This window comes from Scardinius erythrophthalmus, assembly GCF_964197995.2.
Source record: "Scardinius erythrophthalmus genome assembly, chromosome: 9".
Classification (NCBI taxonomy): domain Eukaryota; kingdom Metazoa; phylum Chordata; class Actinopteri; order Cypriniformes; family Leuciscidae; genus Scardinius; species Scardinius erythrophthalmus.
Genome location: NC_138229.1, coordinates 18,518,764 through 18,544,292, shown reverse-complemented (window position 1 = coordinate 18,544,292; position 25,529 = coordinate 18,518,764). Strand labels below are relative to the sequence as shown.

Here is a 25,529-nt window from a genome sequence, read left to right as displayed (position 1 = left end):
TTATCACCCCGCAAGAACAATTACAGTGCTTTACAACTATAGAACAAAAAGAGTTAAATAAACTTTTTACTTCATCTAAAACAACAACATGTTTACTAGATCCTATACCAACTAAACTATTGAAAGAAGTGTTACCTGTAGTGGAAGAGCCTCTCCTCAATATTATTAACTCGTCTTTATCTTTAGGTTATGTTCCAAAAACATTTAAACTGGCAGTTATAAAACCTCTCATTAAGAAACCACAATTAGATCCGAATAATCTAGTAAATTATAGACCCATTTCAAATCTACCTTTTATGTCTAAAATACTAGAAAAAGTTGTGTCCGCTCAACTGGGCTCTTTCTTACAAGAAAATGACACCTATGAAAAGTTTCAGTCTGGGTTCAGGCCGCATCATAGCACTGAAACTGCGCTCATTAAAATCACAAATGATTTACTTTTAGCTTCTGACCAAGGCTGTATCTCAATATTAGTTTTACTTGATCTTAGTGCTGCGTTCGATACTATAGATCATACAATACTCTTAGATCGACTACAAAATTATACTGGTGTTCAAGGACAAGCATTAAGCTGGTTTAGATCGTATTTATCTGACCGCTACCATTTTGTTTATTTAAATGGAGAAAAATCTATCATAACTCCAGTAAACTATGGAGTGCCGCAGGGATCTGTGTTAGGCCCTCTATTATTCTCAATATATATGCTGCCACTTGGAAATATTATAAGGAAACATGGAATTAGTTTCCATTGTTATGCTGATGACACTCAAATCTATATTTCATCACGGCCAGATGAAAACGCTAAATTATCCAAATTGACAGAGTGTGTTAAAGATATAAAAGATTGGATGACGCATAATTTTCTTTTATTAAATCCAGACAAGACAGAGGTACTACTTATCGGTTCAAAAAACCACCCACAAAACCTCTCACAATACAACTTTAACATAGTAGGATGTCCTGTTACTTCATCCTCTACAGTAAAAGACCTGGGTGTTATATTAGACTGCAACCTGTCTTTTGAAAATCATATTTCATATGTTACAAGAACTGCCTTTTTCCACCTTAGAAACATTGCTAAGCTACGTAATATGCTATCTGTTTCTGATGCAGAAAAGTTAGTTCATGCATTCATGACCTCGAGACTAGATTACTGTAATGCGTTATTAGCCGGTTGTCCTGCATCCTCAATAAACAAGCTACAGTTAGTCCAAAATGCCGCCGCTAGAGTTCTAACTAGATCAAGAAAATATGATCATATAACACCGATTTTATCATCTCTACATTGGTTACCTATAAAGTCCCGTATTAATTACAAGGTATTGCTACTGACTTATAAAGCCCTAAACGGCTTAGCTCCAGTCTATTTAACGGATCTTCTATCGCCCTATAATCCATCGCGCTCTTTAAGGTCACTAAATTCGAGGCTTTTGGTCATACCTAGGATATCTAGGTCCACCAAAGGAGGGAGAGCATTTTCACATTTAGCACCAAAACTCTGGAATAGTCTTCCGGATACTGTTCGTTGCTCAGACTCGCTCTCCCAGTTTAAAACTAGATTAAAGACGCATCTCTTCAGCCAGGCATTCATATAATACTTTTAATCCTACAGTTAAATCCGACCTCTAGTTCATAAACGCCAGAGGAGAACTGGCCCCCGACTGAGCCCGGGTTCTCCCAAGGTTTTTTTTTTTTTCTCCATTAGGTCACCTGATGGAGTTTTTCGGTTCCTTGCCACTGTTGCCTTTGGCTTGCTCAGTTGGGGATATTTGGGGATATTTAATTGAATTAATCAATCAACGATACTATTGATCAGCATTACCAAACGTAGACGTTCCACTAGAAACAAACATTGATGTATTGTTCTAATTTATTACTGTGAAGCTGCTTTGATACAACCTGTGTTGTGAAAAGCGCTATATAAATAAACTTGACTTGACTTGACTTGACTTGACTTATTCTGCTTATTACATAATATCATTGTGATTTGTTCTTAAAAGCAACTTGTACATCAATCCAGAACTCACATTCAGGGCCATTACATTCAAATATTAATTCAATTCATTTAATAATTCATCAAAGACATTTCCATGCTTAGTTTTGAACATTCACTCCAAAGCAAAACAATTTCCCAGGATACTCTCATTTTAAGGATATATACTTCACACGCAGAACAGCATGAAGTCGTCACAGTTTAATTACCCTTCAGGCAGACGGCGGTCGCAGGGTGCTGAACTTCATAAGGATGGTATTGATTCCCCTTGCCATCCTCACCTCAGCTCTTAATGAAACACTCTGAAGTTCCCCTTTGTATGGCAAGCAGAGTAAATGTCATGTCTTCTGGAAACATCAGAATGGCTCTGAATGCATTCATTACCATGGTGCACACACAGATGAAGGGAGCGAAAGAGCCCTCAGTGAATCACTTCATCTGTCCAATAATTTGAGCATATTCTGCAGCAGTTGCATATTCATTTGGCTGAAATGTTAATTTAGGATGTTTAATTTCAGGTTTAACGTTTCAGACGGTTCGAGACGGAGCAACAGTCGCCATTACTTATCACAATTAGAGCTGTTAATTGTCCTTAATGCAGAGAAGAGCAGAGAGAGGACAGGAAATGATGGGGAGAGAGAACGAGAGCAGGATTGGGAAATGTTATAAGCTCTATTCAAACTCTATTTGTTTTCATGACCACTGCTCATTGTGCCCAAACAAGTGTGCTAACCACTAGTCCACAGCCCCAACAAGGCACTTTTTGATATTCTTATGTTCAAGCATTTGTATGAAAGCCACGTTTAACAGAAATACATTTTTCCAAGCAGTGATGCGACATTTCTCTTTTTCCCCCTCAGGCTGCGAGGATCATAGCCAAGCTGGCTGCCTGGGGACGTGACCTGATGGAGGGCAGTGACCTGAACTACTACTTCAACTGGATTAAGACCCAGCTCAGCTCTCAGGTAAAAAACAAATAGATTCAATTCTAAATTCAGCAGACCTTCTCTCTCCAACCAATTTAAGATTTTGCAATTATGTCATCATTTCCTCACCCTCGTGTCATTCCAGACCTATATGACTTTCTTTCTTCATTGGAACACAAAAGGGATATTTCATTGATTTTTTTTTTTTAAAAAAGGTTCTTATTTTCAAATGAGGACGCTCTTGCTACACAAACAGCTCTCTATTTGTATCTTACCTTTTATCTTACCCTACCTTATCTAAAACATCTGCTTCTACTGTCAGTCACTGAACATAATCTACTGTATCTGGATCTTTGTGCATTACCACTGTTGCCTCTGTGGCTGTGCCTTATGATGTACATTTTCCTATACAATGAAACTTCAAAAGATGCCATCGCTTTCTTGTTTTCAATCATCTTCCTTTCAGTGGAGTGTGAAAGGCAAGCAGAGACATAAAAGAATTTGTGATGTGTCAAAGCCCTGGCCAGTACTGGCCTGGCCTGTACTGTTTTACTTTTACGTTTTTGTTAGGTTTTTTTAAAAAAAGGAAGTTGTTTAGTTTATTAACTTTATCAGTTACATTTACAGAGGAAATATTTCTGTTGTATCAAGGCCAAAAGTCTGAGACCGCATTGAAAATTTGGGATTCAAAATCTAATTTATACCTGAAAATAAAGAGAAACTTCTAACACGTCAAATAAATTAAGAAATATTTGTTTGAGCACTATAGATTTGTTATTAAACTCGGTTGAATGTAAAACCGCCTTTTAAAATCGTCTTTTCTAGGCCTGATAAAGTCATGAATATTTGCATTATTAGTATTACTAGTCCAGTGCCCGTGCAAAATCAGTTAAAAAGAGCATAATAGTCAGTTTTAGCATTGAGATCAGGCTATGTTTGACTTGTTGACTACTATCCAGTTAACGACCGATAAAACAATGTTAAGCACAACAAAGGAGAACACATAAACAGCTAACTTAGTTGTTTCAATTATGAAAAGTAAGGATGGCTTACACTGGAAAGATGGGGATTTGCCATCACGATCGTTAAGAGGAGAGTTAACCTCGTTTAAGCCTGCATAGCCTACATGAGCTATCCTGTTGAATAGGCAGGGCAACTATTTAACATAGCATATTCAACATCACATAGTTGCTGGCTAACTTCAGCGCGCATGACACAGTAATAACTTAGCATTGAGACCAGGCTACACTTGAGCAAACAGTTTGTGAATAGGCTACTACAAATGATGGCCGTGAAAGAGACCGTGAACGCATTGAATAGGATATGTTTAGTTGGTGAATAGCGTAGGCTACTATTACACAGTAGCGATAACGTTAAGTGCACCAGAATAAAATATAATATTCAGAAGTAAACAGTGTAGCTGACTTACAGATTCAGTTAACATCCACAAGTGAATAGGCTAAGCACTACAATTCAGGGAGCAGGCTACATAGTGAACTCTGAGAAAATGCTACTTAAGCTCCGCTGCTTTCTTCGACCGTCTCTGTCTCTGGTCCTGCGCTGTGCTCACTCAGTGTGCAGTGTGAGAGGGGGAGTGGCCAGCGGCTAGAGCGGCTAGAGCGGCAAAAGCCAATGTGTGCTATATATTTAACAATATATTTTGCATTTCTAATCCAAACAACGTCAAACTTGGCACTGCACTTACTCATGTGCGTAGCAAGACAACTGTCAAATTTGAAATCCATCGGACTAATGGTTCGACAGATATGCGAATAACAGACACACACACAGACAGACAGACAGACATGATATGATATATTAATATTCTAATATAGCCTAATAATTATGGCTGTCAAAATGTATGCGCTAACGCATTTCTTTCTGTTATCCATCATTCATTTAAGTGCTATTAAATCATTCAAGAGCGATAAGATGCAAAAAAAGAACTAAAATCTGTACTGGTGTGCTGTATGTGAAGCGGCTCTCTGTGAACAAACACACGAAACGTGCTCACAGAAAGCCACTTCAGACAGTGCCGCTTTGAGTTCTCTTTCGCACTTGAACGGAAAAAAACACACAAAATTATTTTTTGTTGAGTATTCTAGTAAGCACAGTCTTAAATGACTAACTGTCTTTATGTTGTTTCTACATTATTTTGGCTATTCAGTGTGAAAGTATTACAATATCAAAATATATTAAAAACTTTGTTAGGTGTGATTAATCACTTTTAATTACCGGTAGTTTTTTTTATTAAATTTATCATCGATTGACAGCACTAATAATAATGTTTTGCTATAAAGTATTTAATCATCTAGTTATTGATTTTGTTTAGAGTAAACTTGCTTTCAAGCCATAGTGATGTCCAGTTTGTGAGCATTTGAGCATGTATTGATTCATTAGTTTTCACTGAATTGTTTTAACTGGTTCACAAATTTGTCTGAATTGGCGAATAGTTTTTTTTTACATTATATAAAAAAAAACTTATCTAGAAGTCACAACATGCCTGGAAAAATCATTGGAGAATTGGTAAAGAAAAAATAGGCAGTCAGTCTGATTAAAGAAAATTCTGAAAATGTTTCATTATATAATATTTTTTTTAAAAATGTAATTGTGTATTTACAGTATATAATATAATAAACTGATTGCAAAATACAAGCATTTTCACTAATGATCTCAGAATTGTGGTGCCCACCCATTTGTCAAGCAGCACTTGCACAGGAACGAGTGAATTTGTATGTACTGTGTCACTCCTCGTATCCTGCATGTGCACAGTTGGGGGTCGAGATCTGCAGAGACAGCCGTGCCAGGGCACTATGCAGCAGAGTGCTTTATATAAAGGGCACAACAAGAAGAATGAACTGAGAAGTGCATAGAGCACGATTTGAACTTGGATCCTCCTGACTCAGAATGAGCTGAGCTGTGAGCTCTGCTGCAGCAGGCCAGCCACAGATACAGATTAAGACATTCACTCAAGTGCGTAGTGATGCTAAGTGCCTTACCTTGAGTCATTTACCACCCTCAAATGGGATACAGGGGTTGACCTTACTTGTGTTGGTACCAACTTGTTTGCTTTAAAAAAATAAAAAAAACTCTGATGTGCCGGTTCAGCATAGTATTCTAGAGGATTTGTTTGTGTTCTTGAGAGAATTGGTGAAACAACATCTTGTATTATGTTTCTGACACTTTTTTTTTGTTCTATGCCCCACTATACGTTTTTAGTGTAGATATGCTTGATATATGTGTCATGCCAAGGCTGTCAGTGTACTAGGAGGGACGTTATAAATTATCAAGAGATAAAAGAGATTAAGCATTGCAGTTTAAAAACAATTAATTTTAAACCATTGAAGCACAATGGCAGTGAAAGAGAACTCATTTCGCTATATGCGCAGTCTGAGAGACTGTTTCTGAGAGATGATGGCACATGAAGCCGCTGCTCAGTGCTCATACAGTGCTCGAGTACTGAACTGAGTTCTTTTTTGCTGCCTAATTGGGCTTGAATGGTCAAATACACACACTTATGTGTCAAAATGTTTGTGTTAAACAAAGTAATTTATGTCTTAATTAAACGTAAATGGTTGAGAAAGAAAACGCGTGTGTATCAGTATATTGGATCTGTCATTTGCTCTTTTAAGTGACAGCTGCCTAATATAACTCTGTATAATATAATCTGATTATAATCAGATATAATCAGCCATTATAATCAGATGTAATTATAATCTGACATATAATCTGTCATTAATGTTAATCAGACAATAAAAGAAAAGGTCTCTCTGCTCTTGACTGAATCACTTTTGTAACTTTAATAAGAATAGGCTAAATGTATATTTAACTTACACAGTGTAAATTGCATATATAATTAAGTGTTTTTTTTATACATTTGATTATACAATTTATGTGGTATTTCTTATTTCTAGTGCTTGAAGTATTTCAGGTAGTTCTATTTTATTTGTGTCTTTGTTCTATTGTAGTTCTTACTTTATCTCTTTTTTAAACTTATGTTAGTCTAGTATTAGTTTTTTGTCATACAGTATTAAAATTGGTGACAAGAATGATTACATTTAAAATGTATCAAACATTTTGATATAAAAAAAAAACTTTTTAAAAGCAAATATAACTATATCGTTATCGCGGAATGAAATGAACCATATCATGATTAGGGTTGTGCAAAACTATTTGACTACTTGATTAAACCGGTACTTCTGCGGCTAGTCGACTTGGAAATACAAGTTGTTTAATTTTTTTTTTAATTTTGCTTTGTATTTTGACAAAGGCAGTGTTTAAATTACCGTCACATTAATGTTACTTTTTAAAATTAATATATTATTTAGAAAAGTGTATATCTGGAGCGGAAAACAAAATCTTTTCATTTTACATCAGATTTTGCATGCGTTTGTTTTCTCTGTGGCTCTCGCAGCGGGTTCAGAAAAATGCCCAATCGAAGAAGAGCAAGGTGAGGAAATATTTTGACAGCCTACAACTTTTCCATTTTCTTGTCATGTCAAACTAGTATATAACAATTAAGCTTGCTTATAGGCTTGTTATACTACCGGTGTGAAATACGGTATGAAATTTTATGTCGGATTAAAGGAGAAACATTATGAGTGAAACTTACTTGATCAGTTGCAATATGCTTAAATAATGTGTAGTTGTCAGTACACGGCAAGCTTTTCTTGTGATTTTGCCACCCGTCATGTGCACAGATACTTTTCCCGCACGAGAACCGCATTGATGGTTACCGTGGTAATAAACAACAATACCTTAACGTGCTGACTTGTGTGGACTAACTTTTATTTAAGGAAATATGTTTATAATAGGCTATTAGTTTTGAACTTATTGGTCCTGCGCTGCCTAGTCATTCAGTTGATTTAAATAAATATGGCTAACGTTGTTTAAAGGAACACTCCACCGTTTTTTGAAATAGGGCTTATTCACTCTCTTTCCTACATTTAGATAGGTGGGCAAATGCATTTTTGTCTCAGTGCATGCATTGTTTTAGTTTGACAGGGTCGGCGCTAGCTTAGCTTAGCATAATGAATGGAATCCTTTGTTGCCAGCTAGCATGTCCCGAGTAAAAGTGATATAAAAAAATTAAAAAACCCACCTAATTACTTCTTGTGGCCTGCGTATTCACAACAAGTACAAATAGTGATGCGTGATATCTCTGCGCCGAAGTAGCAGTGCTTCGCCTGTGCTTCCCCCTAATATAGTCCCAAGTCAATATCTGCCTAGGAAATCGCCTAGTGTTAATCTGCATCGCTATTTGTACTTGTTGTGAATACACAGGCTACAAGAAGTAATTAGGTGTTTTTTTTTTTTTTTTTTTTATATCACTTTTACTCGGGACATGCTAGCTGGCAACAAAGGATTCCATTCATTATGCTAAGCTAAGCTAGCGCTGACCCTGTCAAACTAAAACAATGCATGCACTGAGACAAAAATGCTTTTGCCCACCTATCTAAATGTAGGAAAGAGAGTGAATAAGCCCTATTTCAAAAAACGGTGGAGTGTTCCTTTAAAGGGATAGTTCACCCGAAAATGAAAATTCTGTCATCAATTACTCAACCTCATGTTGTTCCAAACCTGTATGAACCTGTTTTATACAAAAGAAGATATTTTGAAGAATGTTGGAAACCACACATTGGGCCCTATTGACTTCCATAGTATTCTTTTTTCCTACTATGGAAGTCAATGGTTATCGGCTACCGTAAACTGTCTGGTTACCAACATTCTTCAAATATCTTATTTTGTATATACTGGATAACAACATAAGGGGGAGTAAATGATGACCAAAATTTTCATTTTTGGGTGAACTATTCCTTTAAGAGAACGCTTCAGTTTAGTATACAATGATCATAATGCAAGGCAACATAGCATGTGTCTGACCTATCTTTAGCGCCATTCAGTATGGGATTTGACTGTTCATAGATTAAGTAGTCTATATGAAATGGATTGCATACACAGACTGTTTCCTGAGGGGTTGGACTAATTGACTAGTCAGTTTAAACGTTAATGAAATAAGTCATTGCGCACATTCCTAATCGTGATATAAGATTTTGGTCATATCGCCCACCCCTATTTCCATGTAAATCTGAGTTTTGTTCTAACCAGTTTGTCAGGATGTTTTGTCACAGCTGTACATTAAACGTCAAATATGATTGGCTGTGATTGTGTCATGCAACAGTTTAGTGTGTTTAGAGAGCATTCTGTATGGACAGAAAAACTGCTCCTCATTGGAAACTTAAATGTTGCGCCTAGTTAGTAGGCAGTGAGAGTATGTGTTTGTTGTTTGGATTTGAGTGTGTTCTTAATCTTATTTGATTTTAGATAACCTTCAAAACTTGTTTTTGTGTTGTTTCACAAGCCTGAACTGGAATCCATTTACATTAAAGTGCAGTAAAGATGTGATTTGTATGCACATGTTTTAAGATGACCCTCCATTCACATGCAGTAACCAGTAAAAGTGTTTTGACTGCATTAAAGATTTAAAGTCCGTGTCAATATGTCAGAATCTCGTTTTCACTCGTAGGCATAATTTACAGTGGGGGTGGGTGGGACATGACCCTACCTCTTCTTGCCATGGCGGATTTTATTTCCACCATCATAGCTAAAATTGATATGTTTTCCAGTGAAAACACAAAAAATGTGTCCCCGCTACTGATATACACTGTCTGATGCACTAAATATATTTTTAATGATTCGAAAGTATATATCGCTCACCAAGGCTGCATTTATTTATGCAAAACTACAGTAAATATTACAATAATTTTGTGGAATATTGTTAAAATTTAAAAGAACTGTTTTCTGTTTTAGTATATTTTAAAATGTAAGTTATTCCTGTGATGCAAAGCTGAATTTTCAGCACCATTTAACCAGTCTTCAGTGTCTCGTGATCCTTCAGAAATCATTATAATCATTTGTTTTAATAAAAAGAAGTCTTCTTTTTTTTGGAAAATGAAAGAAATTAAAGCTATGCTTTTGGTTTAATCACTGAAAACATCCCTCTTTTTTCCTACTAGCACTTTCAATATGTTTTTTCAATTGCTTTTTATTAGAAAAATGATTTGAAATACATTTTTGAGCTCAAGTGAGCGGCACAGTGATAACACCTCAGCAGAGTGTATATCCTTGACATAACTTACTGCATTAGATGGCTTGATTTGATGCCAAAGTGAAAAGAATGATTACGATTTGTATGAATTTTAAAAAAAAATCTGTATAAATTAGGCTAGGTTTTTTATGTTCTTATTAAATATATTATATATTGTTTAAGGCATTACAGATACTTTGTTCAAGGTATTACAGATACTTTGTTCAAGGTATTAGTTGTAAAGTCAGTCATTCTTACAAGTTGTTTTGTATTCATATAGTAAATGTTGGCTTTTAGTGAATGCATCTACTTATAGATCAAGTGATAAAGTCCAGCTTTCATATTAAGTTCCCCTACAAATCACCTTACGGTAATAGGACGTTGCGTTTTGCATGCGGTTTCATATTTTAGCCTGCATTAATGAATGTGGAAAATGATAAATAGAAGACCTCTCAAAGCAGTTCATGTTTATTAGCATTCACAGTGCACTCCATAAATTCAGTTCATTGTAGCTAAGCTACGAAAGCCGTGAATAAATATTTTCAATGAGTCGGGGATGTTGTCTGTTCTAAGCCAAAAATGACTATATATACCAGTTAAATTATGTCTTGTCTTGGTTTTCATTTTAGATGCCTGTTGTACGTCTTTTCACCCAAATTGTGACTTGGCTCTTGTAACAGGCTTAAGCATTTCATTTTGCAGTGCTGCTGAGATTGAAATGAATTTAGGGCCGCTCTCCCACAGAATTTTAGACGATTGCCTGTCACGAACAAGCCTTTTCACTCACGCAGGAGTCATCTATATTCCTGCCATCATTGTCCGAGCATAACCGCTCAAGTTCAAGCTCTCCAACAAGAGGCCCAAAATCACAGATTTTTTTTTTCTATCTTTTTTTTGTTAGAAACTACATGGTACAGGTGCTGAACCTGGAACAGGGACCATCTCCCCCACTGAAGTGAGTATGTCATGGATGAAGGAGGTGGATGTGCAGCTGTGTGAACGAGCCTCCATTCCCTTTCAGAGGCTGGGATCTTCACCCCTCGCTTTTTCGAGAACAGCACATGCTGTTTCTTGTCTACTGCTTTTTTCTCCACTCATATCCACTGTGAATATTTTCACTTTTTCCTACAGCTGCACTTCTGTAACACACCTTTTTTGTCTGTCCATCCATAAGTGTTTTTTTTTTTTTTTTTTTTACAAAGATTCTTTCCTCTCTTGCCAGTGGTCACAATTCCAATATTTCAGCTGCTTTTATTTTTTTCTTCTTCTTTTTTTTTTTTTTTTTCCTGAGTCACCACTAGAATTGATAGTTTGAAAGGACCAGAAGGCTTTTGTTTTGTACTATAGCAATCTTCCTCTTTCATTTCTTTTTGTGCTTTTTAGAGTTCATTAGAAAAAGAAAAAAAAATCTTTTCATCATGTGTCGCGAGTCAAAATCTGCTGGCGCAATGCAAGCGGGCACACATTTTAATTCAATTTCCCCTCATGGCACTTTAGATGTCTCCACTTTTCTATTCTACATGACCTGCCTCCCTGTCTCTTCTATTCTCTGGACCACTCTGCTTTTATGCATTGGGTGCTGATATACAGCATCATCTCCCCCAGTTAATGACTGAATCTCTTCTCTCCTCTCAGCCACATCTCCTCTAACATCTTTCTATGATTCACTCACTCTGTCCAGGTTTCAAGGCTGCTGCTTTTTCTCTGCTGCATTGTGGGATTGTCTCTTTGATCCAGCATGTTACCCAAAAGGCGTTTTTTAAAAGTCAGATTCGTACTGCACGTGCATAAGTGAATGCAAAATTGTGTAAATGCTGCTTGAGCAGCCTAGTTTCACTGTGTTCCTTTGCTAGAACCGGAAAAGGACGGGCTTGTTATTTCATGCATCCATTTTCCTGCTTCTCTGAACTGTTCTGTTCTTCGTGTTCTGATCGTGTTGTCCTTTTGTTTGTGTGCATGCTAATTTGTGCGTGTGTCATGTATGTGTATTTTTCCTTCGGACCCACGCAGAGCTCCCAGTACGTTCAGTGTGTCGCTGGTTGCCTGCAGCTGATGCTGAGAGTGAATGAATACAGATTCGCCTGGGTCGAGGCTGACGGAGTGAACTGGTAATACTCACTTTCACACTAATATGTAGGTCTTGTTTTGTGTAATATTGCACATAGTAGACAATACATGTGAGGTATTAAGCTCCCATAGTTATGGAAATCTGGTTAGGGTTATCTAGAGGTATTTGAGGATTTTATAATCGTGATTTCTAGGCCTGGAGAAACCATAGAAATTAATTCTATTTACAACAGAATTTTTTTAAATAATTTTTAATATTATGTTTTATTTTAAACAAATACACTTCCATTTTGCAGTCAGAAAGATTTCGATCAAAAATACAGTAAAAACGGTAATTTGTGAAATATTTTTACAATTTAAAATACCAGTTTAATATTATATTATATTTTAAAATGTAATTTATTCCTGTTATAGCAAAGCTGTGTGTAGCAGCCAGTACTCCAGTCTTCAGTGCCACATGATCCTTCAGTAATCATTCTAATATGCTGATTTGCTGCATTTATTATTAACATTTATAATTATTATAAATGTTGAAAACAGCTGTGCTATATTTTTAAAAAACATTTTTCAGGATTCTTTGATGAATAGAAAGTTCAAAAGAACAGCATTTATTTAAAATAAAAATATTTTGTAAATTAATAAATGTCTTTACTGTCTTTTTTAATCAATTTATTGCATCATTGCAGAATAAAAGTATTGGCCTCATACTTTTGATGGTAGTATGTATTTAAATGTATTTATTTAATATGTTTTATCATTTAATTTTTATTAAAAATGTATTTAAAATATTTCATTGGCTAGGAATTGCTACGTTTGAGTCAAATCTGTAACCACTTGTTTTGTTTAACAAACAACTGGAAAGTTCATGGAAAAGTTATGTAAATTGATTGGCCAAAAGAAGGGCAAACCCTGTAATTTCTTTCTTTTTTTTTTTTCTTTTTTTTTTTTTTTTTTGATGCTTACCGCACACAATTAACTATGTGCTTTACTCGTGCTGCTTTTATGAAGAACAAATCGTGTTGAACAAGAAAGCATCTCTCAATGTCCTAGCAGGTTTTAGCCCTGTGATCATGAAGGTTATTTTGTTTGCTAGTGTACAGAAAAAAAAGGATAATGAGGCTTCTCTGAAGATAATTTTCTTTTTCTTGCCTCTCAAGTAAAATTTCTTTCATGTAATGGTCTCATTATGTGGTCTATCCCCTCCACCATCATCAAACCATCAGGACCAACTTTGTGAAGAGCATCCTCTCAGCAGACCAGTAGGGGTGAGATGCCCCACTGTTTACTAACTTCGACTGTTCTGTTTGTGCATCTTTCAGCATCACGGCAGTGCTGAGCAATAAGTGTGGCTTCCAGCTGCAGTATCAGATGATCTTCTGCGTGTGGCTCCTGGCATTCAGCCCTCAACTCTGTGAACAGCTGCGGCGCTACAACGTGGTACCGGCGCTCTCCGACATCCTTCAAGAGTCTGTCAAAGAGAAGGTCACTCGCATAATCCTGGCTGCTTTCAGGGTATGTGTCATGAAAAGCGTCTGCTTTAAACTGGACTCGTTAGGAACCCAGTCTCCTTTCCTGACTTTGTGAATGCAACTGAATCCAGTAGTGGCAATCAAATTTCCTTTTTAAAATCTGCCTTGTGGCTTTTTAAAAATAGCATTATGTGATTGTAGACCCTATTTAGTGGGGCTTTTATTTCAGCCCCCCTAAAAATTCTGCGACTGACTCAGATGCATTAAACTAATAGACCATTTCACACCGAATCCTCTCAGACACGCATTCCTACTCCATCACTCATTCGTCTGCTCTCCATTACATTGAAATGGCAAAATAATGTGCAACTAAACATTCCACTGTCCAAAAATCTGAGGCCACGAGCTAAAATGCATTTATTATGCATATTTCTAAATTTTTAATAAATGATTTTATTAGAATAACAATTTCTTTTTGTTTTCTTAGTATTTTGTTTTATTATACACACATTTGCTTATTTGATTAGAGATCTGTAAATAGTCCAAAATATTTTTTGATTAAGGTTTAATGTTTCTTTCTTTCTAAATTGATCAAACTCCTTTATTTACAGGTTGAAATTTGATTATAAATTCCAGATTTTCAATGTGATTTTTTTCAACCCTGCTGAATATCTACTAGTGAACAATGCTGTTTATTTGGGGAGGGGCAAAAGGCCATTAGAGCAAGATTTGAACCGAGACCTCTCGCAAAACGTGAGCCATTTCTCAGAGCCACAGCATTTCATTTTAAAGACACTTAAGTGAAAGACACTTAACCCCAATCATTTACTAAGCACTGTTGCTGTGGAAATAGAATACAAAGCATCTGCTGAATGAAAATAAGTAAAGGCACCATATCAATGTATCTCTAAAAATGCTTAATGAAAGCTCATTAAGTCTAATGTAAAATATTCATCTTTTTTTTTTATGACAAATAGTTAATGAAGCAGTACATGTGCGGAATCCATTTCAGACGGAAGGGTGTGTCTGGTTTTTTTTCCACTTTTTTCAGATCAGGGCATCGCTCAGCTAAAGGTGTCCTCTTCAAAGTCCATTAGCGGATCACTCACTCTTTTATTCTGAAAGGATTTAATTTACCCAGAGCTTTCATGGTGAATATACTAAGAACCCCATTATTACCTTATTAAGGTTGCAGATTGACAAAAGCGCTCATTTTAATCTCTTCCACACTCTCACGTCATTGCCCATTCAGTGACATTGCCCTTCCTGCTCATGTTGATTATTTGAATTAGGATATATAGTGCTAGACCAAATGTAGTCCTAAGGCATTTTATCTTCCATTATTACTTTTCCTCTGCCGGCGCATATTTGTTTAATACATAGCCGAGGCACAAAAACAGGCTAGTTGTTACTCTTATTCTGCATTTCATTTTCTTGCACATGGCGTTTCTTGGTGCAGGCTACATTTAATGTTCAAATTAACCCTGAAAGCTGGGCTCTGTTGGTATTAGAGTTGTGTAATGAATTCATTGTCCATGTCGCTGACAGTATTGAATTAGAGTGCAGCGCTTCATTCATCTCACCTGCTCAAGAGCTTATTAAGTTGTCCTGACCAGGCATTCTCTCTCTGTGCCTGTCTATGATTACATGGCTTTCATTTTGCAGCTATCAATGGATCTGCCTCTGCATATTTGCCATTATTTATGTTTCACATCAGTACACTCTTCACCACTGTTATATATATATATATATATATAGGTCTAAAGCAATACTTTAAATACTCAAGATTGAGGATATTGGCCTGTAGTTTAGCATTTTTATTCTTATACAGCCAGCATTCTTTATCAATAGTATGTAATCAACTGCACAGCGCTGTCTCTCTGTTCTCAGTATAGAGATTTGATTAAATAGGAATGTTGGGTACATCACTTGGTCTGAGTCAGTTCTCCACAAAAGAACAGATGCAATTATTAAATTAAATGAAAGACAACAAATATGACTGATTAATACAATAAAAATGAACATAATATAGTTATTTCCTTCTCTATAGTCTATTCATAGTGCATAGTACATTTACATTTATTCATTTAGCAGACGCTTTTATCCAAACCGACTTACAAATAAGGAAATGCAGCAAGCGACTCACCGTGAAGAGGCAAACAAATACATGAAGTGCTAAAAATACAAAGTTTCAGACATTGCTTAGAGTAGCATGAGCTACAATAGGGAATTTTTTTATAATGAGATTAAGTGCTCATGGAAGAGATGAGTTTTCAGCTGTCTTTTGAATGTTGTCAGGGATTCTGCATTCCGGATGAAGGCGGGTAGATCATTCCACCAGCAAGGAACAGTGAACGGAAATTTTTCCTTCATAGAATTTATCTGTCTGTCTGTCTATCTACTTATCTGTCCACTGATCTCTCTATCGCTCTCTATCTATTTTTTACTCTCTCCATCTCTCTATATCTATTCTTATATAGCCAACATTCTGTATTGATGTTACGTAATTAACTGCACAGTTCCGTTTCTCTGTTCTCAGTATAGAGATGTGACTAAATAGGAATGATTTGGTAAATCACTTGGTCTGAGTCAGTTCTCCAAGAGAACACAAATATGACGGATGCGTACAATATAAATGAGCATAATGTAGTAATTTCCTTCTCTTTAGTCTGTTTATAATCTGTATATAAAGTATATTTCCTTTATATCTCTCTATCTCTATTTCTATATCTATCCTGCCCTACAAATGCAAAAGGCAGTAACTTAATTTTTGAAAATGAATTATTGATATTTTTGCGATATTCAGGTCCTCCTTTATCATGTAGATAACTATCTTGAGTCAATTCCGTTGTTTTTTTTCGAGAAAATGATGGGTTGTCATAACAGTAACTTTCAAAAGCACAGGAGAAACCAAGGCAGAACACTGTAACATGAGTTACCTTTCTTTGCCTTTGTTTTGGACGCTCAAAGTCTTGAGTTAGATTACTCTGCTATTGTTTAGAAGTTACTGTGCCGGCCTGGAGTTACGGTATTCTGCCTTTGTTTTACTGTCCATTTAAAGTTTGCTGCATTTAAATTACAGTATAGCCTGTGTACTGTCATACATCTGTCACTGAAGCACTTTTGACACATATGATACCTGAATAAAAGTGTAGGTAAAGCAAATAGTTTAGTGGTTGTTTTTACTAATAGCATTCAAGGATGGCCCATTGCTCTCGAAGGAAAATGATAGTTGAGATGGCTTTGAAATGCAGACATCAAGGTCAAGTAACACAAAAGATGCATTAGACAAACAAACTAGATAGATCACATTCTACTTAATTTAGCTAGCTAGCAGCCAAAGTAGGCTAGTCAGCTATCAAATGAATAGGCTACCAAACTGCTCGATTTAACAAAGCAATTGTAAATCATCCAAAAAAAAAGCCACTAGATTTTATACAGGTGTTACTATAATGATTTTGTAAATGGTGATCAGTAACCAAATATTGAAAATGTGGAAGTTACTGCCATTTGCCTTAGTGTGACTTCTTGCTTTTTACAATGCAAAGGCAGAGTACAGAAACTTCAAAAAGTGGTCAAAAGTCAAGTTTGAGCTCAAGATTTTTGATATAGATAATATGTAGATAGTTGTCATTACTAAAACATCTATTTGCCAGATTTCCAGTATCCTACCTATAATTCATTTGGCTGGACAACTAAAAATCTTTAAAGTCATTTTCCCAGTTCCATACTAGCGAGTTAAGGTGTTTTGCCTTTGTAGGGCAGTATCTCTTTCTCTCTATCTCGCTGTCATTCTATCCATCTAGCTATCTGACATTCTATAGAATCTAGCACTGTTATGTCACTCTACCATTTTTCAATTCCCCATCTGAATGTCTCTTTTTAACATGTTAATTTACTCTCATGCAAGCAAGCCGCACTTACTGCTCATTTATCAATGTCTTATTTCTATTGAATGGGAAAGCAGTGTTTAAGTATGCATAGATGCTCAATGTCAAAGAGGAAGGTGTAGGACAGCACTATGCTAACAATCCATCATCTTGTTAACTAGAGCTGTATGTTGGGCTGATCAGATTTCTGACCTGTTCACCGTAATTTATTATTTGTTGCCAAATGTCGTGGGAAATTCTCTTAATACAAATACAGCCTACTAATCTGACTTCTTAATAACGGAAAATTCAAACAACATCATAATTGGCAATATAATATAATATAATACAACAGCACCAATACAAGACTACAGCATCTTTGGGATAATTCCTGTCCCGAAAATAACACAATATAATACTACGGTGTATACACTCTCACCTCCCTTCTTAGATACACACTGGTCCGACACAGGATCATTAATACTAACTCTGAGTATTACAGCCTCACCCCGAGTGCGGGTCTTTGGTCTTCCAACACTATCACTGTCCCTTCTGTGGTCGCCTCTCAAGTAAAAGTCTCTGCCGACTCCCAAGTTGCTCTTTGCAGGAATAAAGTTTTATGCACGACTGGGAGCTCACTGGTCACAACAACCAAGAGAAAAATATATGTACATGTATACCTTGCAGTTGAGTACAAATCCGTTTGACTCAAGTCTTCTTCACTGTTAATTGGTTATACTGATCTGATGATTAGTTTGTAATGATCTAAGCTAATCATTCTACTGTTTCAACTGTGTACATTTTGGGAAAGTCTAGTGATCATGTGATGTGTATAGATATACATGAACTTTGATCTGAGCACATTCCATGTTGAAATACCCTTTTGACCTCTTCTGAGGCCATTACATACATTTCCATCACAAAAACAAGTATAATATGGCCAGAAATTGTGTTACAAATGTATGAAGGAGACTTCCTCTTTTGGGACAGAGAATGGGTGCATCTGGAATAGGATCTGATAAAGGATTTGACTTACTGTAATATATAACTCAAACAGAACATTACAATTTTTTGTTCATCTTATTATAATTAGTCTTCCCTCAAAATGAGGTTAGGTATGAAACCTTTGCCAAAGATGATAAATGTGTCCAAACTGCATAAACAATGTACGTTTGCAGCAAGACTGCCAAAATCAAGACCTGTCAAACTGCCTTACAGCAGTCTGCATTGAAATAAAACGTTAGGCTGCTGCAAATTAAAACGCCAGCGCTGCTCATCACGTCTTTAATATGCATTACTGTTGTACTTCAATGCTGCAGCTATCGCTCTATTAAGATTCTGCCACTGCTTCCTAATATAAACTCTTCCGTTGCAAGCTTGCTTACTTCTCTTTTAAATCTTTGTTGTCTCTCATACATGTAACAGCATGACATCCTTCATGCTGGACAGCTGAGCGTTCACTGACTATAATTGTTCAATTTTGTCTTTGTTGTATCATAATGTCACAATTCTGATTAAACACTGCTGGAAAGCAGTGAGATGCCTAATAATTACTTGGTTTTTACTCCACTAGCTTCTAATTGAAGTGTCTCAGTAACAGTGATTCAGGTCCATTCAAAATGGCATATGGTTCTGTTTCATCAGCAATCAATACTTAACTTGTTTGAGAAATCTTCTTGGCTGCTTGAGAGGAAAGAATCTTATGAACCACCTTGAGTCTAACTGATGATATTTTCTTAGAGTGGCATTGTGAGTTGATTTGATATTTCACCCAATTTAATCTAAGCAATTTAACTTGATGACTACCGGTAGCATCTTAAATAACAACTAAAGAAGAATGTTCCTTTAATGCCAGAAAGGGCATGTTTTCAAGGCTTTTAGGTGAGTTTTCAAAGAGCAACACCTAATTTTAGTACAGCTTGGAGCAAAGGGTTTTAAAAAGGAAGTCAATGCTTATGTTAGCATTCACTGCTAAATGAACCACATCCATTAAGAGTGTAATGAATTCTGAGAAATAAAAGCACCTTTATTATAATTTGACAAGTTCATTTCCTCTTCAAGTCACATTGCTCAATGCTGAAGTTCTTTTTTTGGTTGTTCAAAGGGCCGTGTCAAACGGGTGCCGGTAAAACATCACTGCACACTGTTGATGCACAAAGCATTTCTACCATTTTAAAAGTAGAAAAAACTTTCCAGGAAAAGGACAAATCTTGCTGAGTGCATATTTTAGTAAAACCCTCACTTTCACTTTACAACAGTCTCTAATTAAAATTGTAATTCAAATTATAATTTATTCCAATGCTGTGCATTATTTCACCTTCTGGGAAATAGTCTTGAATTTACTAAATCATTTGACTGAAGAAGCTCAGGACAGATCTTTGGTCTTATTTCTTTAAGATCCAACCATTCAATCAATGCTTGTCTAAATTCTTCAAGTTCATTTTTTTTTTTTTTTTTATGTCCTCTTTATTACTACAGTCCATGGTAACAGTATCTACATTGAAATGAAATCTGATAAAATGCTTGCTATAATTGAAGTAGTCACAAATATCTATTTTTTGAATAATTGCATTCATAACAAGGTGAATTTGTAATTAAATATATTAAATATGATTGATTTTGTTCTAGAGATCTGAATAAATGGTGCTTAAATCATTTTCAGCATTCTTAGTACTTAATTATCCACGTAATTATATTCTACAATAATGGCATTAACATGATTGATTGTTGTTCGTTGCTGTAGAACCTGTTGGAGAAGTCAGCTGAGAGAGAGACCCGTCAGGAATACGCTCTTGCCATGATCCAGTGCAAAGTGTTGAAACAGCTGGAGAACCTGGACCAGCAGAAATATGATGATGAGGACATCACTGAAGACATCAAGTTCCTCCTGGAAAAATTGGGAGAGAGCGTTCAGGATCTCAGGTAAAGCCCTCATACTCTCTCAGTATGTTTTAAACCGGTTTCTTTTTCCTCACATGTTGATAGTGCTTACCATTCTTCCTCCTGCAGTTCTTTTGATGAGTACAGCTCTGAGCTGAAGTCTGGACGTCTGGAGTGGAGTCCAGTGCACAAGTCGGAGAAGTTCTGGAGGGAAAACGCTGTTCGCTTGAACGAGAAGAACTACGAGCTGCTGAAGTAAGAAGCACCTGCTGTTTTGGACTAGGGCTGGGCAGTGGGTTGATGCATGACATGCATCGGTAGATATTGATGCTCTTCACATTCAAAATGTAACATTATTCTCAAATGTGACCCTGGACCACAAAACCAGTCACAAGGGTAAATATTTTTGTTAGGGCAATTTCTGGCTGAGATACAACTATTTGAAAATATGGAATCTGAGGGTGCAAAAAATCGAAACATTGAGAAAATCACCTTTTAAGTTGTCCATTTCTGTTCGTGATATTGCTGCATTCACTCACAAAAATATATTTTGTATATATTTACGGTAGGAAAATTACAAAATGTCTTCACGGAACATGATCTTTACTCAATATCCTATTGATTTTTGGCATATAAGAAAAATCTATATTTTTGACCCATACTATGTATTGTTATACCCGTGCGACTTGTGACTGGTTTTGTGGTCCAGGGTCACAAATGTGCTATTAGTAAGAAAGAGAAAGAGATCATCGGTTCACTCGCTCTCCATTCTACACCACATCATAGACTGTAGAACCACATTTATTGTTTGAATTCTGTAATAAAATGATAATTTGAAGGCTGAGATTTTTTTCAAAAATATCAAAGCCCAAAAAAATGTTGACTTTATTTTTGTGTGGCTTTTTTCTAACAGCCTTCAATCCAATCTAATCCAATTAATTAATTAATTAATTAATTAACTAACAAGTAACCAATCATAATTTACAGTTAGTGATTCGTTTTATAATATTTGTTTTTACTAATTAAGTTTCTTTGTTTTTAACATTCATTTAAGTGTTATTACTGGCTGTGGTGCAAGTTGCAGGTGACAATTTATTTTTGTCTTGTCATCATGTAAAACAACTTGGCAACCTTGAAACAAAACACATTTACTTGAGAAGAACAAAATTGTCTAAGGTAATAAGACTTGTTTTCAAAATTGATTTACAAAGCATAAATCTCACAAAATTGTGTTGATTTATGGTTTAAGATAAAAACAAAAATCCATTTGATTAACAAACCCAAAGAAAGATACAGTGGCCCCAATATGATTTCTCTATTCACCTCTCTGTTCCCCCGATTATTTCCCAGAAGGCCAAAAAAAAAAAGAAAGAAAAAAAAAAACAATAATTAAGAATATTGTAATGTGAATGTGGCTGTTTTAAAACATACATGCTGTGTGAAGTAATACTACACTCAAGTGTGAATAGTCAAAATGAGTGGTTTCAGTTCTCTCAGCTTTTATAATAAAAGATGTTAGCGGGGGTCAAGTGTTCGGAGAGGGACTGAAATGATTTTTGCCGTATCGAGCAAATGGTTAAAGGAATGTTTTGAACATACAGTGCTGTTTTTACACAAGTTGTTTTTTACTGTCTGAATCACAGGTGTGTGTGTGTGTGTGTGTGTTCCTCTCCTCTCTTTGGTGAAGGGTACACTAGTTGAAATCAGAGCCGAGTATCGGCATTTGAAACTCAAATTTTCATTGTCTCTCAGTAGTTTAATCATGTGTCAGCTCGACCCTTTTGACAACTCCGCTTAAATCCTAATCTACTCATCTCATTCCTCTCATCACCACCCTCTCCGCAATCAGCTCAAAGGCTCCATTTCAGCCATCAGCAATTTGTGTTTTACTTCAGTTTGTTTCTCTTTTTTCCCTCCCATCTCTTGCTCAGTGTGCAGATGATTGGTAGTGCTTGAAACCTCTCTCCATTCTGCATGACTGTTATAATTTCATGCTTTCATGCAGTACAGGTCTACGTCTCATGCTTGATCTGTTGTTTGTGAGCAGAAATAGATTGAAATTAAGCTTAAACCTCTTGCTTGCTGCAAAATAAATCATTTTCTTGAGCAACTTTTTCTTTTTGTTGAAAAAATGTTAAACGAAACATTTACAAAACATTACAGCATAAATTTGTTTATTAAGACGTGTTTTCGAAAATATAATGTAAATTTTGTAATTTACCCCAATAAAACTTTGAGATGCATTCAAGATGCAATGGCCACAAAAAGTATTTGGTTGCTTAAAAAAGTATAAATATCATTGATTTGCATACAGTATATATAAACTAAGTGAAATTTATTTTAATAAAATCTAATGCAAAAAAAAAAAAATTTTGGCTTAGAAAAGTGAGGTTAGTTGGTTTGAGAATTTGGTTTGATATTATGTTTTGTAATGCAATGAAATGTAGTTATTATTACATTATTGACAGTAAAGACATTTATAATGTTAGAAAAGATTTTTATTTAAAATGAATGTTTTTTTTTTTTTACTTTCTATTCATCAAATAATCCTGAAAAAACATGTATCATGGTTTACACTAAACTATTAAGCAGCACAACTGTTTTCAAAATTGATAATTAAAAGAAATGTTTCTTGAACAGCGAATCAGCATATTGGAATGATATCTGATGGATCATATGACATTGAAGACTGAAGTAATGATGCAAAAAATTCAGGTTTGCTATTTGCAGAAATAAATTAAATTTTAAAATATATTAAAATAGAAAACACAAACCTTTGAACTGTAGTGAATATGCGCAAGTAATTTTTGGGCCCACTGTATATTTTCTGAGAACACAACATTTTTTTTCTCTAGTAAATGTATCTTTTTGATTTCTAAATATTTTTACTGGAAAAGAAGACAAAAATACTGTTTAAGAAAGCATTTTTTACCAGTGTTACATGTTTCCCCATTTTAGTATCTTACTGAACTAACAGAAGCTAATATTTTCCTGTACTGAGGTAGACACCACATCTCCCGCTGTACAGTACCCTGGGATATATTTGCTCAGCGTGGGTTTAGTATTGCCCTGGAGGTGTTACTGATTGCTTTTGGGGACCTGAAATGATTGTGTGTTTGTGCTTCCTGCCAGGATACTGACCAGGTTGTTGGAAGTGTCTGATGACCCTCAGGTTATTGCTGTTGCAGCTCACGATGTGGGGGAATACGTGAGACATTACCCTCGTGGCAAGAGGTGAGCGAGTATCCTTCATCCTTCATCTGTAAATTACCATTTCTCTGACTCTGCAGCTGTGCATGTTTTTTTTTTTTTTACTATTTCTCAATACCCAAATATTCTGTAGAGTTATTACCGTCTGTTCCGCCCGCTTGCCTGCAATGATATCAGTGTCAATTTAAACTTGCATCACTTCAAAGGGAGCAGCATACTAACTCTTCCAGGCAAACCTATTGCAAGATGTTGCCCAAGCATTGCCATATTGTTGGCACGTAGCATTCATGATCCGCCAATCAATTTTAGACCTAAGAAGATTGCATATAGTTTCCCTCTAAAAGTAGAGTGATCCGCCACTTGTTTCCAACTCTGCTGTGAGTGGCTAATACCTTCTCTAATTCAGACTCTCCTCTCCCTGAGGTCGGCCACTCAGAACACACACTCTCACTTTCCTCTTTAGAACGCCCCCACCGTTCAAAGAAACCACAGTGAATCTATAGGGACTCGTTGGTCTGAATTAGCCTTGGTTCTAACCCTGTAATTAGACCACTCTAGAACAAATTAGCTTCTGCAGGCCAAAAGAATTGCACTCATTTGCGATAAGTGCCAAGTTATTGCCTTTCCATCTGTTGTCCTCCAAGCAGTGATTTTGTTTTAACTGTGGCTAAATGTGAGATGAAAATATAGATCTTGTGTAGCCCCGCCCCTTTTCAGCTCTGCGCTCGTTGTGTTATTGTGTATTTCCACAACATGAAGGTAAGATCTTAAGGATTTATGAATCAACCGCTCGTTGTAAAATCTTCCTGGTCTAGTGACATTTGTTATGACACCATCTGATCTGGATACGGCCTGGATCCGGTTGATTACAGTAAACCTTGGAATAAGCAGAAAGACTAACGTTAGCGTATATGCCATTCTTCTTATGATGTAATCGGGTGTTATAGGAAGTGTTCCCGGTTCCGGCTGACCTAATCTATGCAGCTTAATAATCATTTAACTGATTTGAATAATAGGAATGTATAATTTTCTGTGTGTATATGCCAGGTTAAAGAGATGTGTTTTTAGTCTAGATTTAAACTGACAGAGTGTGATTTTAGATTTAGAAACTTCACCAGTTAAATAATCTTCGACTTAGATGCCATAGAAATATACAGGGTTACCGCAAAAACGTTCATATAGAAATATACAGGGTTACCGCAAAAACGTTCATAGACAAAATTTTAAAGATGGCTGTGCGCTTGTTTCTCTGGCTCATAAGGTCTATAGAATAAATTAATATTCCTGATTTAAAAAAATTGTAAGCTAGCTCTACACGTAATTGTTTCAATCAGACTGATTGCCACCAGTGTATAAAATCAAGAACCTAGCCATGCAGTCTGCATTTACAAACATTTGTGGGGAAAATGGGTCATTCTGCAGAGCTCAATGAATTCAAGCGTGGTACTGTGGAAGGATGCTACCTTTGCAGTAAGTCAATTTGTGAAATTTCATCCCATGTAGATATTCCACTGTCAACTGTAAGTGTTATAATTGGAAAGTGGAAGCATTTAGGGACAGCAGGGACTCAGCCATGAAGCAGAAGACTACGTAAATCCATAGAGCAGGGTTACAGAGTGCTTAGGTGCATGGTGCGTAAAAGTCGCCAATTTTTTTGCTCATTCCATAGCAGAAGAGTTTCAAACTTCCACTGGCATTAATATCAGGAGCTTCGTGTAATGGGTTACCATGAGCGAGCAGCTGCATGCAAACCTCATATCACCAAGTACAGTGTCAAGCATTGAATGGAGTGGTGTAAAGCACGCCGCCACTGGACTCAGGAGCAATGGAAATGTGTTCTGTGGAGTGATGAATCACGCTTCTCTGTTTGGTAGTCTGATTGGCGAGTCTGAGTCTGGAGAACATTACCTGCCTGACTGCATTGTGCCAACTGTAAAGTTTGGTAAAGGAGGGATAATGTTATGAGGCTGTTTTTCAGGGGTTGGGGTTGGCCACTTACTTCCAGTGAAGGGAAATCTTAATGCTTCA

General features: G+C 36.1%; 1 protein-coding gene across 3 annotated transcripts in view; it reads left to right on the top strand.

Moving 5' to 3' along the window:
* Positions 1-25,529, top strand: part of atp6v1h (ATPase H+ transporting V1 subunit H) — a 46,663-nt gene that overhangs the window by 9,438 nt on the left and 11,696 nt on the right. The window contains exons 6-12 of one of the 3 annotated variants that reach the window (XM_081373956.1): positions 2,854-2,958; positions 10,908-10,961; positions 12,017-12,114; positions 13,393-13,585; positions 20,155-20,333; positions 20,421-20,546; positions 23,424-23,525. In XM_081373956.1, coding sequence (XP_081230082.1) covers positions 2,854-2,958; positions 10,908-10,961; positions 12,017-12,114; positions 13,393-13,585; positions 20,155-20,333; positions 20,421-20,546; positions 23,424-23,525 — 857 coding nt within the window. The remainder of the gene's footprint in view (positions 1-2,853; positions 2,959-10,907; positions 10,962-12,016; positions 12,115-13,392; positions 13,586-20,154; positions 20,334-20,420; positions 20,547-23,423; positions 23,526-25,529) is intronic. The other 2 variants (XM_081373957.1, XM_081373958.1) reach the window with 2 other exon arrangements.